General features: G+C 28.2%; 1 protein-coding gene across 1 annotated transcript; it reads right to left on the bottom strand.

Annotated features, from left to right (window-relative positions):
• Window positions 1-10,547: 10,547 nt before the first annotated feature.
• Window positions 10,548-12,012, bottom strand: LOC149059015 (hexokinase-2-like). The gene is made up of 2 exons (XM_089221699.1): window positions 11,287-12,012; window positions 10,548-11,216 (listed from the first exon to the last, which is right to left on the bottom strand). Exons 1-2 carry the CDS (start codon window positions 12,010-12,012, stop codon window positions 10,548-10,550), a joined length of 1,395 nt encoding a protein of 464 aa, XP_089077825.1.
• Between the last annotated feature and the right edge of the window lie 3,940 nt (window positions 12,013-15,952).

Here is a 15,952-nt window from a genome sequence, read left to right as displayed (position 1 = left end):
AAATTATTCGGCGTTTAAATATTGTCATGAACAGCGTTAAGAAAAAAGGAGCGAAAAAGAATGCACGGCGGACGTGACTGAGACAACCGCGACCGTAGCGCTCCCCGAGTTTGATGTAATAAACTAGAATACCTAAAATTGCGCTATCAAGTTACCACAGCCTGGTCGGCCCCAACCGTTGGGAAAAGACAAAACGGTGTCACTTGTCGGTCAACGGTCTGGCTAGCGGCATAGGTGTCGCCAGACGAACTGTCACCGGACACTGGAGGGGGGAACTTGTTGGGCACTTTTATCGAGGAGTCCGAAGCGAGTATATATGTGTATCAGTGCCATGGCGACACCGTTCCGCGCTCGAACATATATTTTTCCAAATTTAATACAACCCACATATATTTAAATTTCAAGGAAATACAAAGTATAATAATACTACCTATGATTTAAGAATCATTTGATTTCAACACAGCACGGCGATCAGTAAGGTTGTCTGTAAGTTTTGTGTTCTTTTAAATTTTTTTTTTACAAAATGGGTAAAGATTGACGTTATGGGAGAAAAGCTAGACGTAAGTTAAATGCACCTAAAATAAAAAAACATCGATTGCAAAATTTACAGAATAAAAAAAGTGATATACATAATAACTGCGGTGATTAGGTAATTATAAAATATAAAATTTAGAATAATTTTACCTAAAAATTGAAGATTATTCAGACTGTATTCTTATATTTTAATTGCAACAGGAAAATACACATTTTTTTTAATCTTTAATTATTTCATACTTTCATAGTATTATTATAATTTATACCCTTATACTAAATTACCTAAATTACCTAATATACTAATTGTGTTTGTCATATATTATTTGTCTCGCTGACTTTTACTCTAAATTGTACCTATTATATATGTATTTATATACATATACCTAGTATTGTTGTATAATTATATTATCTACTAAGGTACCTATATATACGATAATACGTCATGGATATCATAATTTAAATTCATATACAAGACAGTGTATTATCAATATTTATGATAATACATTTTATAGTTAAATTTTTTAAAATATTATAATAGTAATGTACTTTAATATTAATTAATAATTTATATTGAACTTCATGTTTCAATATATAGTACCTGAAATTTCTAAATTTGGTAAAATAATGTGGTAAATATTTTGGTAAAAGAAATTTTTTTTTACATTTTTCCTTGTTTACATGGTTTTAGAATTAATTGATTTAGTATATGAACGTGAGTTTCTTTTACCTATCGGGGATGGTTTGTAACACTACTTTTTTAAATTATTGTATTTGTATAAAAAAGTTAAGCAATGTAATAGTTAATAACTATGAAATAACAAAGTGATTCTCTTGTGTAGTATAATGTAATTGTACATTTTTGCGAATTGCAGCGAAAGCCGAGTAGTTAGTAGTAATATAATAGTAAAAGATAAATAGTAAACGACAAATTTAATGTTCAACATATTTTGATAACAATTATTAGTAGATAGTGATAAGTCAAAATGGTTACCTGTTGGTTACTACTGGTAACAATGGTATAGATGGGGCACTTACCGAAACTTCGGGACCGCTGCCCCATGGGTATTTAGTATAGTATTCATCTATTCTGTGGTATAGGGATGTTCTATCCATTATATATTATCTATGGGTACAGTATAATATATGATACGGCCTCTCTATATATTCTTACTCTGTGGTCCAGCCTTTTATAACCTTTGCTGTGGACATTGTCATCGAGATACAATAAAATACGAAGTTTAGCACAATAGTTGATGACACTGCCGCACAGCAGAGACAATAAAAATAATAAAAATAGACAATCAGCATAATAAAATAAACCTGCGAATAATATCGAGCAAAAATAATACAAATTGAAGCACAAGAAAATAATACGAAAAATACCGTTAGAACTACTCACGCCGCTCACTATCAGCCTGATAAGAGCAGGGTATAGACCACGGATAATAGATATATTTATTATCCGTAGGTTTAGACCTTAGATCATTTACTAGTATATGATCTAAGGTATAGACACTGTGCAATGGCAAAATCTGGTTACTGTGGCCACAGATATATAAAGTAACTAGATAGCCGACTCAAGAACTCCTCAGTGAATGGTTGTGATTCCTATCCGCCATATTGCAAGAGTGCAAACAAAACTCAGCTGACATGATAAGAGTCGTGATAACGTACATAGTCTACGAAAAACGAAATTACAAATTCGAAAATCTTGTGAAGTTTTGACTATAACAATTTTTTTAGTCACTTTTGAGTAAAACAAAACATTTTTATTAGCTATTTTTTTTTTATCTAGTAACTAGTTCAACAATCAATATAATTGCTTAAGAACTAGCTAGTTGTATTGACAAACTTGCACTATATTACAATACTTTTCCAGGACAAATCCATTGATAGATGGACAACAGCATCTACAGTCTACTTAGCACCCACTCTGCACTCATTAGCACATTTATATAAATTGTAAAATGAAAATTGTAAATATACTAAATTAATCAAATTGAAAAAATGTTTTCGATTAATATTGATCATTTTATAAAAATTGATAAGAATGATATGATAACATTGTTTGCACTCTTAGCAAATGGCGGCTAGGAATCAGAAAAAGTCGGGAGTCGGCTATCTAGTAACTTTATATATCTGTGCTGTGGCCTTGAACACGGTCTTTAGGAGGGAGTGGCATGCATTATCACTTAAATAATAAAATTTCTTATTGGTGTTTAAATAAAATTAATTTGGTGTACTTCGATCTTATTTTTAATTGTACATTCCTTTTTTTTGATTTCGTGAAACATTCTAATGTACAAGTATTTATAATATATTATTAAATTTGTTAATTGGTCTCTATGAGTATTTATAACTGAATAATTTTCCTCGCAACTATCAGCATCAAATAGTATTCTATATTTAAATGTACTATTTTTAATTTTATTCCATAGAAATGTAGAATGTTGTTTATAATTAGTGCTGAATGGATGACTTCTACACGTAACCTAACCTAACCAGTATCTGTAGCCGCATATAACCATTATGGTAACTAGTAGACTCTTCGCTCACAGTATACCGTGTACAATAGGTATAGTCAATAGGCAATAGGATGTCCTATCCATGTATATATTATCTATGGATCGACCACCAAGCAGAGTGTCGCTTCTATACTGTTCTATGGTATAATATATTATATTGTTTATAATTTAAAGTTTATTAATATTCTATAATTATCAAAAATGATGATATTCCAGTTAATTATTATTTATTAATAAGCTATACCCTACATAATACATAAAAAAATCCATATATCCCGAGAGTAACATCCATAGGCCTCCGTAACACAATTAACGAAAGCCATAATAAAAAAAAAAATGAACAAAATACAATTTAAAACAATATTCCAGGCTAGTACATCAAGAAAAGGGACGAATAAAACATTAAAAATTTTAAGCTTGAGTAGTGGTGTAAACTTTCACAGTATTGTACATTTAATTAAACAAACAAGTTTTTTAACAATTAGTAATTTTTGATAATCATTCGTTCAAACACAAACATTTTCAGAAGTATTTGATGTACTGAGTTCATTTAACTTGTTCAGTGTTTAAAATAAGATAGAGCAATCAGATACTTTACTGTCACTAAAGAATAATAAACTTGGAATTAGTATATTAGACTTAGAACACACTACTTAGAATACAACTCGGGTCTCGGGTAGAAATAAGGTAAGGGAAAGAAATATATTATTTTGAGAATGAAGTGATAGTAAAATCTGTGATAACTGATAATGATAACGAAGTTGGCCATCTTGCAGCCATTTAGATTCCCTGTCACTAGTCTAATAGACGCTTGTCCGAAATATCACATATATGTTCATAAAGACATTCTTTATTTTGTGGATAAATATAACAGAAGTCTTTAAGCAACTGAAACATAAAAATGTTATAACAAAATAATTACACCTTCTAATTGATCTGTAATACAACAATCACAATCATGTAAAACTTGTTTGTGAGCAAATTATACTAATATATAACCCAATGGCGTTAATATTAAAATAGTAAATTACAAAAAAATGTAGTACATTATTATTAATTATAGTTATTTTTATAACTTACAAGAGTATAACCTGATGGCTTTTTTAGACATGGAAAGTCTTTCATATAATCGCCAACCGACTCTTTACTTTTAGCACTTAGTTCTTTTTGAATTCGATATGATTCTGTAATACTCCAATAATCTTCAACCATAGACCATTATACCATGGATCAGACGAGTTTTTTAGCCAAGCCAGGGGCTCTTCAATATCTTTTCTTTCATCGACTATTTAAATTTATTAAATGTTTACTATATAGGTACTTTTTTATTACATTATGGTTAATATTTAAAAAGCGACATACACACCTGTGGAATTTACATTAAAACCTGGTGGTGACCTGATTAACTGACTACCGTGTGAACGTCTGGATGTAATTATACCAGCTTTTTTATACTCTCTACGCCTGTTATTAAAACAGTCCAATAGTTTGCCTTTTGCCGCTTTTTTAAAGTTGGGCCTAGATAAAAATATAGTAAAAAAGTAATTTCAATACTCATTAACTTCAAATGTATTTATTTTTTGAATAAACATACCATAACTTATGTAGGGGATAAAATAAGTACTTATATGTTCTTTAGTAAAAGTAGTTATTATTTCTTGAGAAATAGACAAAAGGCGTTGACTAGATATAATTTTTTCAGGGTCATTATTAAGCTCTCTACTCACTATGAGATTACATAATTTTCTTCTGCCTGAATTGTCAAGTATACCACTATCTTTATACAAGGCTAAAAGAGCTCTACCTTCTGTAGTACTTTGCAAAAAGTTTTGTAAATTTTCAAACTGAAATTATGAAATAAAAATAAATAAAAATTGCACATTCCTAGCATACTCAAACATTCTAAAAGTATAAATTACCGTTTCAGATTTACAATTTAAAATATAGGGCAATGGTGATGGTAATGCTGCTGTTGAAGATGATGAATCGGTTGTAGACAATGTACTTATTGTAGATAAATCACTATTCAAATCAATTAAAATTCTTGATTCAGTTTGTATGGGCGTTATAATCTCTTGCTGATCTGAGAATGTTGCCTGATCATCAATATCAATCCCAGTTAATTCCTTTATAAATAATATAAAAATGTACAGTTACATATTTATGAAAACAGCAAGCCAAAAATAAGTGGGATATAATAGTAAAATGGCATATTACATTTTAAGCAACGATACTAGACATAATTACATACAATTGCAATCTGTATTTTACAGATTTGAAAATTGTATTTGGTGATAAGCGTTGCAGTGGAATAATAGGCGTAAATAAACTAGTTTCTGTTTGATGCCGTGGTTAAATTATGTTAACTAACATTTTGTAAAAACAAAGTTAGGTATTGCATATTTGAGTCTTATTCATACATCATACATGTTAATATATGAACTTAAAAAACAATTTTCTTAGACCAATATATTTTTATAAATTAACTTAACACAATACAAATTTATTCTTACCAAGAATGGTGTACTTGTGATATTTATTACATTTCTCCACTCAGCAAGGTTTGATTTTAATTTTGCACGATCTCCAATTTTAGGGATTAATTCTTTAATTATAATTTATAAATACATTAAAAAAACAGGGAACTAGAAAACTTTTTTTTAGTTAATAGTTTTTTTAAAGTACCTAATTTTTTTAAAATACTATTGTATTTTACATTGATATAATATAATATGACATAATATACATAAGTTATACTAAGTATACTCTGTTCGAGTTGAGAAATATAATTCATTATAATTTATTATGATCATTTGTTATTATAAAGACGTGTTAAGTATGTAGCCTGATGAGTGATGACCAAATGTAGAAACTAGTAGTTATATTTTTTAATATAAAATCATATATTATTATTATTTTCAATATAAATAATTTATATTATGTTTTAAGAAAATTTAACTTGAAACTCATAAAAATTGTTATACATAAATCTGTTTCATATCTAGATTAAAGAATCCAGAAAAATACTATACAATAATAAAAACATTAATGCACAATTTGTTTATTGCCTGGCAAAAATGGAACCAGCACCCGATCAATTGGCATTCTGGAATCACTATTTGTATTGCATTTCGCATGGCTGTTTCAAAGTCTGATACAACACTTACATTTTGCCAGTCAAAAATATCTTCTGGTAAATTATTTCGCACATATTGCCACAGTCCTATATAGACGTTTTCTGTTCTACGATTTAATAATGCATATACCATAGGAACTGACTTAAATTACAAATGTAAATTGAAGAAAATACAATTTAAATAAATTAAATATGTAAGTAAATTGATTATCTAATGTTAACATATCTCTTACGACATTGTCCAAGACAGCGTGGATTGTGATCAACTGCTCGGAATCAGCAGGAACTCGCGGAATGACACCAAATGTGCCATCAATTGCCAAGACTCTTGCTTCACGTAGATATGGAGCAATGCGTCGTAAAAATGTCAAATTTAAAAAAATCAATTCTGATTTCTTATACAATTTTGATATTGACGATTATTATTCTTTTAAATCCTTAAGCGAAAAAATTCAATGTGTTGAATTTATGAAGCAAATAAATGTTGAATCTTTAGATAGTAATATATTTTTATTAAATGAAGCTTAATGTTATGATAAAATCATGTATGCCAATACAATTTATAATATTAATCATGTAGGTACTTACTTAAACTTACTACTTTTTATGAAAATGCTTTAGCAGCATATATTATTAAAGAAATTTTAAGTGTAAAAAAAAATGACACTTATTTTGTTTGTAAAAATGTATATATCATTATTGTTATGAAAGACATTTTACTTGTTAACGAATTAATAAATGTATAAAAACTAGAAAAGTTATAAATAGAGTATACGTGTATACATTATAATTGGCATCTAAGGTCGGATTATCTGATACATTAAAATACCTATGTAATATATATAGCTGAACCCGTGCATTTCGTCGCCCGTTAAAAATCCTATCTCTTTTATGGTCCATAGTTCATATTGTGTGTTAAATTAATTTCATGTGATGATGCTAGCAGTATATTTTTATACATAATGATAGATAGTGGTTAAAATATATCATAATCTTACAACGATATTCAATTTCGTATATCATTATGTAATTTTCTTCGTTTTTTCAATATAATGTTGACAATTTAAATATTCAATTCAATGATAATTAGGCATAAAACTTTCTAACTTAGCATATCTTCTGCCCATATGTCTAATAAAATTCTGTACCAAATTTTGTCGCAATCGGTCCAGCTGTTTAAGAATTTATGTAGGACTAACAGATAAATATATATAACCATCACTAATAACACAGAACAATAATAACCGCTAATAATAACCGTTTAAAATTAATATAATATGTAAAGGTAATGGGTATAATCAAAACGAAGCTATACATTTTAAAATAAAATCAATGTGGATCATTTGAATAATAAGAATACCTATCTTTGAGTATAGAGCAATTTTAATTTAATGATTTGATTCCCTTACTTTTAAAGATCATACATTCTTGTTTCAAGTAAAAGAACTATTAAAATAATTAAAATTGAATAATTAGTTGAAATAAAATAGTTTTAATTTAATTATAATATTATACAGGGTGATTCTTTTATGATTGAACACTCATTATTAAAAAAGTATTTACTTTTTTCAAAATATTTTTTTACATAGTTTCATGTTGTTAAAAAAACAACGTTTTTATTAAAAAATTATATTTTAAAATATTTTTTATCCTTATAATTTTTTAAGTTTTTTACTTTTTTGAATGACAACATAGAGTTTTAATATCATATTCCAAAGCAGAATATTTTTCTAATTATTTTGATACGTAAAAATCGAATTTTGGACGAGTAGTTTATGAGTTATGAGTATTTGAAGTTTAGACCGGCAGAGTGGAGTGGTACGGGGTTACCCCCCAAAATGTTTGTCCACTACTCCGCTTGTCTAAAATTTAAATACTTATAACTCATAAACTACTCGTCCAAAATTCGATTTTTACGTATCAAAATAATAAGAAAAATATTCTGCTTTGGAATATGATATTAAAACTCTATGTTGTCATTCAAAAAAGTAAAAACTTAAAAAATTATAAGGATAAAAAATATTAAAAAACAAAATTTTTTAATAAAAATGTTGTTTTTTTAACAACATGAAACTCTGTAAAAAAATATTTACAAAAACATTGATACTTTTTGAAATAATAAGTGTTCAATGATAAAAGAATCAACCAGTATTTCTCTTAATTTTAAATTGTTTCTTTATTGTAAGTAAAAATTGTATTAAAATAATAATAGTTGAACAGTTAATTTTAGTATCTTATATTTGATTAAATGATTGATAATTTTCTTAGTTTTAAAAATATAATTTTTTATTTTAAATAATCCATTTATTAAATTAAATTAATAAGAATTATTTTATTATTGAAAACTAATGATTTCCTTAAATTAAATCTGTACATTGAGTAATATTTCTGGTGCAATTTCATAGGCTCGAAACATCACCTTTTTTCTTTAATTTTAAAGTCGTTTTTCATTAATCCTAAAACTCTTTCCTCTGAGTGATAGATACCTATACAATTTCAAAAGTTGAGTAACTTATATTCTAATTTTAATTACATTGCTGAGAAAAAAAAAAAATTTGAAAAATGATATCTGGGATGTACTTGGAGAATTGTTCAGATAGGTATTATACTAGGAAATGATAAAAAAATAATCAATATTTGATGGTTATAACTTTATAAGTCATCAATAGTCACAGATATATATATAATATCCCCGATCAGTGTCTAGTAATGTATTATCTGTAATGATAATTTAACACATTCATAACAATGATCTACTCTCTATCTCTACTATACAGCAGAGCAATACCCACTTGACCACTTTTTTATTTAATATTAAAGAATCAACTGTTAAACTATTTAAATTTAATTTGTATTTGGCAGTACGGTCAGTGATCGAAAATTGATTTAAAATATAATATAGGAATTAATATAAGTCTTATACCCCTAAATGTCTAATTTAGTTATCCTCCGATAAAAAAAATCATAGATCTTAGTGTCCAAACCAAACAAGTATACATACCGTTAAAATATTGAGTGTTATTACAAATTTAGATATCTATACTATTTATATATATATACTTTTTAGATATCTATACTATTTCTAAAGTTAAGGCAATGAAATTAAAATTAGAATATTAGTTATGCATATTATATTTAACATTTTAACTATTGATGTGAAATAAATTTAGAATTTTAGGACCTAGGCAGTTGATTAGTAAATTAAGACTTCTAATTATTTTAACTATCTTAAATTTAAATTTATGTAAGTGTGTACCTGTGTATTTAAGTATGGTTGTTTCGTTTGAACTCTAAGATCTATGATTTTTTTATTGAGAGACATTTAGATCAACTTCTAGAAGTATAAGACCTTGGTTTGTATTTAGCCCTCTTATATTTTTAACACATTCTCAAACACTGAATAGACTGTCAAATGCAATAGGTATAATTTTTAACAATAGTTACTAAGGTATGGAATTATAATTTTATTAATAAAATAACATCAAGTAAGATACAAAATTGCTGTACCCCTTCTTCTATCAACTTCAGAAAATATAGTACCAAATTGTATACCACAATTCACTAATTTAAGGAATTAGTTAATAGATAATACAATTTGGTTTTATAATACTTTCTGAAATTGATAGTGGAAAACATACAGCAGTCTTAGAATTTTACTTGATGTTATTTTATTAATAAAATTATAATTCCATACCTTAGTAACTATTGTTAAAAATTATACCTATTGCATTTGACAGTCTATTCAGTGTTTGAGAATGTGTTAAAAATATAAGAGGGCTAAATACAAACCAAGGTCTTATACTTCTAGAAGTTGATCTAAATGTCTCTCAATAAAAAAATCATAGATCTTAGAGTTCAAACGAAACAACCATACTTAAATACACAGGTACACACTTACATAAATTTAAATTTAAGATAGTTAAAATAATTAGAAGTCTTAATTTACTAATCAACTGCCTAGGTCCTAAAATTCTAAATTTATTTCACATCAATAGTTAAAATGTTAAATATAATATGCATAACTAATATTCTAATTTTTTAAATTTTGTAAGGTATCTAAATTTTAATAACAAGCAATATTTTAATGGCATGTACAATTATTTGGTTTAAACACTAATACCTATGATTTTTTTAATTGGAGAACAACTAAACTAGATTAACTTTTAGAGGTATAAGACTTTGGTTTGTATTTGACTATCATATATTTTAAACCAATTTTTAAACACTGAATTAACTGCCAAATACAAAATAAATTTAATTGATAGTTTAATTTTTTATTATTTAATATACATCAAATAAAAATAAAAAATAAGATGTATAATTTGTATATAAAAAAAAAAGTAATTACAGAATTATTCTTCTGGACAAACAACTGACGCTAAGACTGCTGCACCTCTTCCACTACCATCTTGAGAAAGTATAATACCAAATTTTATACCACTATTTACTAATTCACTAATCTTACTCATCAACAAATTATGATAAAATGGGTGGAATCTGTACACTGATCCATCAACTCCAATTATCACATCTTTCTCGTTTATCTTATTCAATATGGCTGAAAGACCAGCTGCTACTAAATATGCAGACCTTTTTGTAATGCACTCTGTTGCATATCTTACATTCATGCAGTCGCCATCTGTAGGATTGGCAACACCGATTTTTTGAAGGAACTTTCTAGTATTTGCATAAGTTCCAGGTGGATCATTCTCAATTAGGGATAGCACATCACTAGACACTGATCGAGGTTCATTAAGAATTGATGGCTTATAACCATCAAATATTAATTCTTTTTTTATCATGTCCAGTAAAACCAATCTGAACAATTCTCCAAGGTACATCCCAGATACCATTTTTTCAAAAATTTGCTGACCTCGATTTTCAGAACTGTCATCAATAAGTTTGTCATATTTAGTATGAAAATCTTCAAGTTCGTTATTGTCACCAAATGCACCCCACTCTAGATTGATGACCATTTCTTGTTTCGATTGGTCGCCACTATATAACTCGATATTTTTTACCTAATAATGTACAAATTATTCTGTATTAAGCTATTAGAAAAATAAATACATTGGTTTTTAAAAAAATTACTTGTTCTACATAACAACAGTTACAACCGGTACCAATAATCAATCCAATTCTCGTTTTAGGATTCAACCAAGCACATGACATTAAAGTGCCAACAGTGTCATTTAAAATTGCACAAATCCGTATATTTAGGCCTGGGATTTTGTTTATTGACTTTGTCAAAAGGTGTACGATGTCTTGACCCACTACACCTTCACACGTGAATCCTTTAGTCCATCTAACAAGTTTTGCCGAGTTAATGCTTGATTGATACATTGGAAAACTAAATGTAAAACCCAAAGGGAGCTTGGTCTCCTTTTTTAATCCTTGTGCTGTCACAAAAGTGTTCAAGCATTCGGCTATGTAGTCAAACAATATTGTTCCTGATCCATTCATCAATGCCTTAGAACACTCGTATGTCTCTTGCTTCATTTTGAAATATTTATTGTGTCCTAGTTCTAAATTGAGTACCCGGAAATTTGAACCACCTAAATCAAGAGCTAAGCATTTTCCTTTTTCATCACCATGAGGAATGTCTTGGACATATGTTTGCCAGCATTTGATTGTTGCTTTTGAATGAGTTTCCTTACCAAGTCCTTCATAAATACAGGAAGTCATCCGGTTCATAAATTCTCGTAGTTTGGTATTCGGCAGTACAAAATGTCTGCACAAACGTCTTACTTTTAAATGATTTACCCATGTTTTTATGCTGTTTAAATGTCCTTTACAACTTTGCCTTTGATCTGACATTTTGAAGATTTATAATAGAACTTTGAGTAAAATTATACTTGGAACAAAATTTGTTATAGTCATATATTATGAACTAGATATTATTTTGAATGTTTATTTTATGTTTGTTACCAAGGTGTTTTGTTTATATTTACATCAACCAATAATTATTTACTTTAAATCATCATGTGTTATTGATTTTTAACTGCTAATGAATTTTTAAGACTGAACAAAAAACAATTTTAAATCATTTTATACAATGTCATTGAATTGTGTAAAATTTCGGGGGTCTTTGGGACACCTGACATCTGGTCATCGAGATCAAAACCATACCATAGAATACTATAATAGTATTAATATAAATAAATATTAATATATAAATATTATTAATATTAATAATAGTATTCTATGACCATACCATATGTATATCAACATGGATCTAGTTATCTTGGGATCAAATTATCGAGCCCTGATTGAAAAGTCCTGATAATAGGATTTGTCGGTTATCTAAAAATTCGAAAAATAATGTAAATTTTAAATTATAAAATTAATGTTGTGCTTATGTTAATATATTAGTATATGACTAATAACTAATACTCTAATCTCTTAATATCATAATTTATTTATGTATATTTAATATAGTATAAATAATGATATATAATATACGCGTACGACTAGAAATTATTATAAATATCTAGTTATATGTACTTTCGAGAATACAATAGTTAATTTTGAATTATTATAATTCGTAAGTACTTTTAAACTCAAAACTATAGTATCATTATTTATATTAATAAAACGTAGATAGGTACGAACTTTTATAAAGCATATTGTATTTATTTAAAGTAGATATTACATTTTCTGAAGAAAATGAATAATAATTTTTATTATCACAGTGATTATATGGTCAGTGTTGTGAAAATGTGAAATTCTGATTTCTAATAATCATCCCCAATCTCTTAATTTATAAATATTAGTGTTTCTGTCAGCGTAGGTATACTCACTATACTCGATGTATTATTTAAATTGATGTACATTGTGGGGAATGATTTATATGTCAAAGTTTTGCCCAAGTGATACACAAAACCACCAGCTTGTAATTAAGAGTTGTGTATTATTTAGTAGATAGGTATCTGTTTTTAATATTCATAGTTCATATGACAAATCTATTTTTATGTAAGGCTATAGGCTTAGTAATTTTTAATAGTTTAGTATGTTTCTTGCCTTTTCCTTCAATTTAAACAAACAAACAGATCATTGAAATACAACTCGATTTTTTTGTCCATGAGGTCAAAGCTTTGCTTCCCGATTGGTTGTAAATTTCTTCTTATTAGCATGCTAGTGGTCAAGTATAGTACCTATAACCTATTAGCTACTACTGTATTATTAGAATGTAATATTATAATTTTTTTTTTTCAACCCGAAGGTTGGTTTACAACTCCAATTCTCCATTCTAACAGATTAATCGCTTTTTCTTTAGGTTCTTTAAAGGTTTTGACTTTTGCATTAAATTTAATTTGTCCTATACCTATAAGAATTCTGGAGATGCACTGCAGTTTTCTTTTCTTCTATCATACCCCCTAATATTATATTATGCAATTCTTCTGGGCGTCTCAGGGCGTGTCCGATCATTTTCCAGCGTCTTCCTCTTATCGCGTCTATGAGTGTACGTTTTTCTCCCACTGTTCTAAGTACTTCTTCATTCGTTTTTCGTTCTATCCAACTTATCCTTTCCATACGTCTCAAGCACCACATCTCGAAGGCTTCTTTCTTTTCGGTATCATTTATTACCCAAGTTTCACATCCACATGTTGCAACACTCCATAATATGTTTTTATAAGTTTCTTCTTGATGTTAGATGTATCTTTTTTTAAGTGAGCAACTTATGTGTTTTACTGAAAGCAGTCTTTGCCAACGCTATACGTTGTTTTATCTCATGGGCACTCTTGCCATCAGACATGATTTAATTCCTAGGTATACCATTTCTTCTACCTGTTCCAGTTTTTGATTGCCTATGTATACATCAGCTTTTACTTTCGGGTCTCTGGCGCAGACTAAGATGTTCTAAGCACTTCATCCATTTCATCAACTGCACACATGTCACACCTTCACCCTCCGCTATTACTACAATGTCATCAGCAAAATGTATCATTGAAACGATTTCTCCACCAATATTTAATCTTGTTAGCTTTGCTTTCACTATATTTATGACTTTTTCGATGTAGCAGTTAGAAAGTGGTGGTGATAACGTACACCCTTGTCGGACTCCATTTTTTATTTGAGCGTTAGTAGTGATTTTTCCTTTTTTAATGCAGGCTGTCTGGTTCTTGTACAGACTGTGAATTATTCAGTATTCTTAGGTCTTGTTGCTAAACACCTATTTCTCGTAGCGTGAGCAGCATTTTGTTCCAATTTACTTTATCGAAGGCCTTTTCTATATCTATGAAGGCCAAATATGTAGCTTTATTTCTATCGATCTGTTTTTCGAGTCTACGTCATTTGGTCGTATACAATTGGTCGTGGTAAAATTGGTCGTTTGATAAAATAGTCGTAGTATATTTTTGTCGCGAAACGTGAATACTGGTTAAAAACGTTATGTAGGTACAAATGGACAATAATCATTATAAAACGTTTTACGATAATAAGTTGAATAACAGCGTGTGCAAATGTACAACTATCATTATTACAGGCTATATTATATTACGATAACAACTATTATCGGATGATCTTTATCTGGAATAAAAATAATATGTTTCATCTATAGTGTATAATATTGTGTAACATTAAATAATAAAACATTTGATGAATATATATCCGGGATAGCTCATAACTTATAATTATTGTCACAAATATTATTTTTACACGTATTATTTTTTAAAACTTAAACTTATTTTCATATATATTATTTACATATTTGTTACATATTATTATTTACACATATAATTTTGAAAACGACTAATTTACCAAACGACCAATTTTAGACGACCAATTTCATACGACCAATTGACTGTACCCACTGTTTTTCAATTAGCACTTGCAGTCCTAAAATTGCTTCTCGTGTGCCTTTTTGTCTTATAAATCCATATTGATAATTTTTAAGTATTGCTCCACTTTTCCTTCTATTCTTCGATTTATTATTTTTGTTAGGATTTTTGAGACATGTGTCAGTAAGCTCAGTGTTCTAAACTGTTCACAGGAATTTTTCCACTTTTCTTTGGTATAGGAAATCTATGATTTTACAGTAATCGTCTGGCACATCTTCTTTCTCATATATATCCCGAGTTAGTTTAGGATATCACTGGAGAGCGGTAGCATCGGTCGAGAATTCAAGACGCCTTCGATCCGCGTTATGAGCGTTGTGAATTCCTCGGTAGTGTATCCTTGAGCACCCGATTTATCTGTATTATACCAATTTCCCATATTTTTGATTACTCACATAATAGCAAATTTCTTATAGAGTGAATTAATAGCCAAAACTTTGAGTTCTTTATAATTTAGAAATGTAGAACCTTCTAAACTGTATTTATTTAGACATATTCTAATAATTTTATTTTGTTGCAGTTGTAGCGGTTTAATAGCTTTTTGGGTAAGACCTCCCCATACTAGAATGCCATATTGTAAGACTGCTTGGTATAAAGATAAATATATATTACGTACAATGTTAATAGGAAAAATGTCTTTAAGTTTACAGAATTTATACACTGATATTATTAAACGCATAACTATGTTATATATAATAATTATATAATTATATAACTATAATTATTATATACATTCCACCTTAAATTTTCATCAAAGGTAATTCCCAAGTATCGTATGAAAGGTACTTTTGAGATTGATTTACAAGTATTATCATTACATTGCTCCTTACTTCTACAATAATAGACAGTGATTTTATCGAAAGGTACGATTTCTTTGTTTATAGTAAAAGCCATAAAAACGGTTTTTTTAATATTTAATA

This window comes from Diuraphis noxia, unplaced genomic scaffold, assembly GCF_037042655.1.
Source record: "Diuraphis noxia isolate RWA-SAM2 unplaced genomic scaffold, SU_Dnox_SAM2 contig0002, whole genome shotgun sequence".
In the NCBI taxonomy this organism is placed as follows: domain Eukaryota; kingdom Metazoa; phylum Arthropoda; class Insecta; order Hemiptera; family Aphididae; genus Diuraphis; species Diuraphis noxia.
Note: the sequence above shows the minus strand (reverse complement) of the source record. Positions and strands in the feature narration are given on the sequence as shown.

What these genes read in the sequence shown, in the direction of transcription:
- LOC149059015 (XM_089221699.1), bottom strand. Translation starts at nt 12,012, where the DNA reads ATGTCAGATCAAAGGCAAAGTTGTAAAGGACATTTAAACAGCATAAAA. An exon ending in ACTGTTGTTATGTAGAACAA is followed by an intron (nt 11,217 to 11,286) that starts GTAATTTTTTTA and finishes GTACATTATTAG; the next exon opens with GTAAAAAATATCGAGTTATA.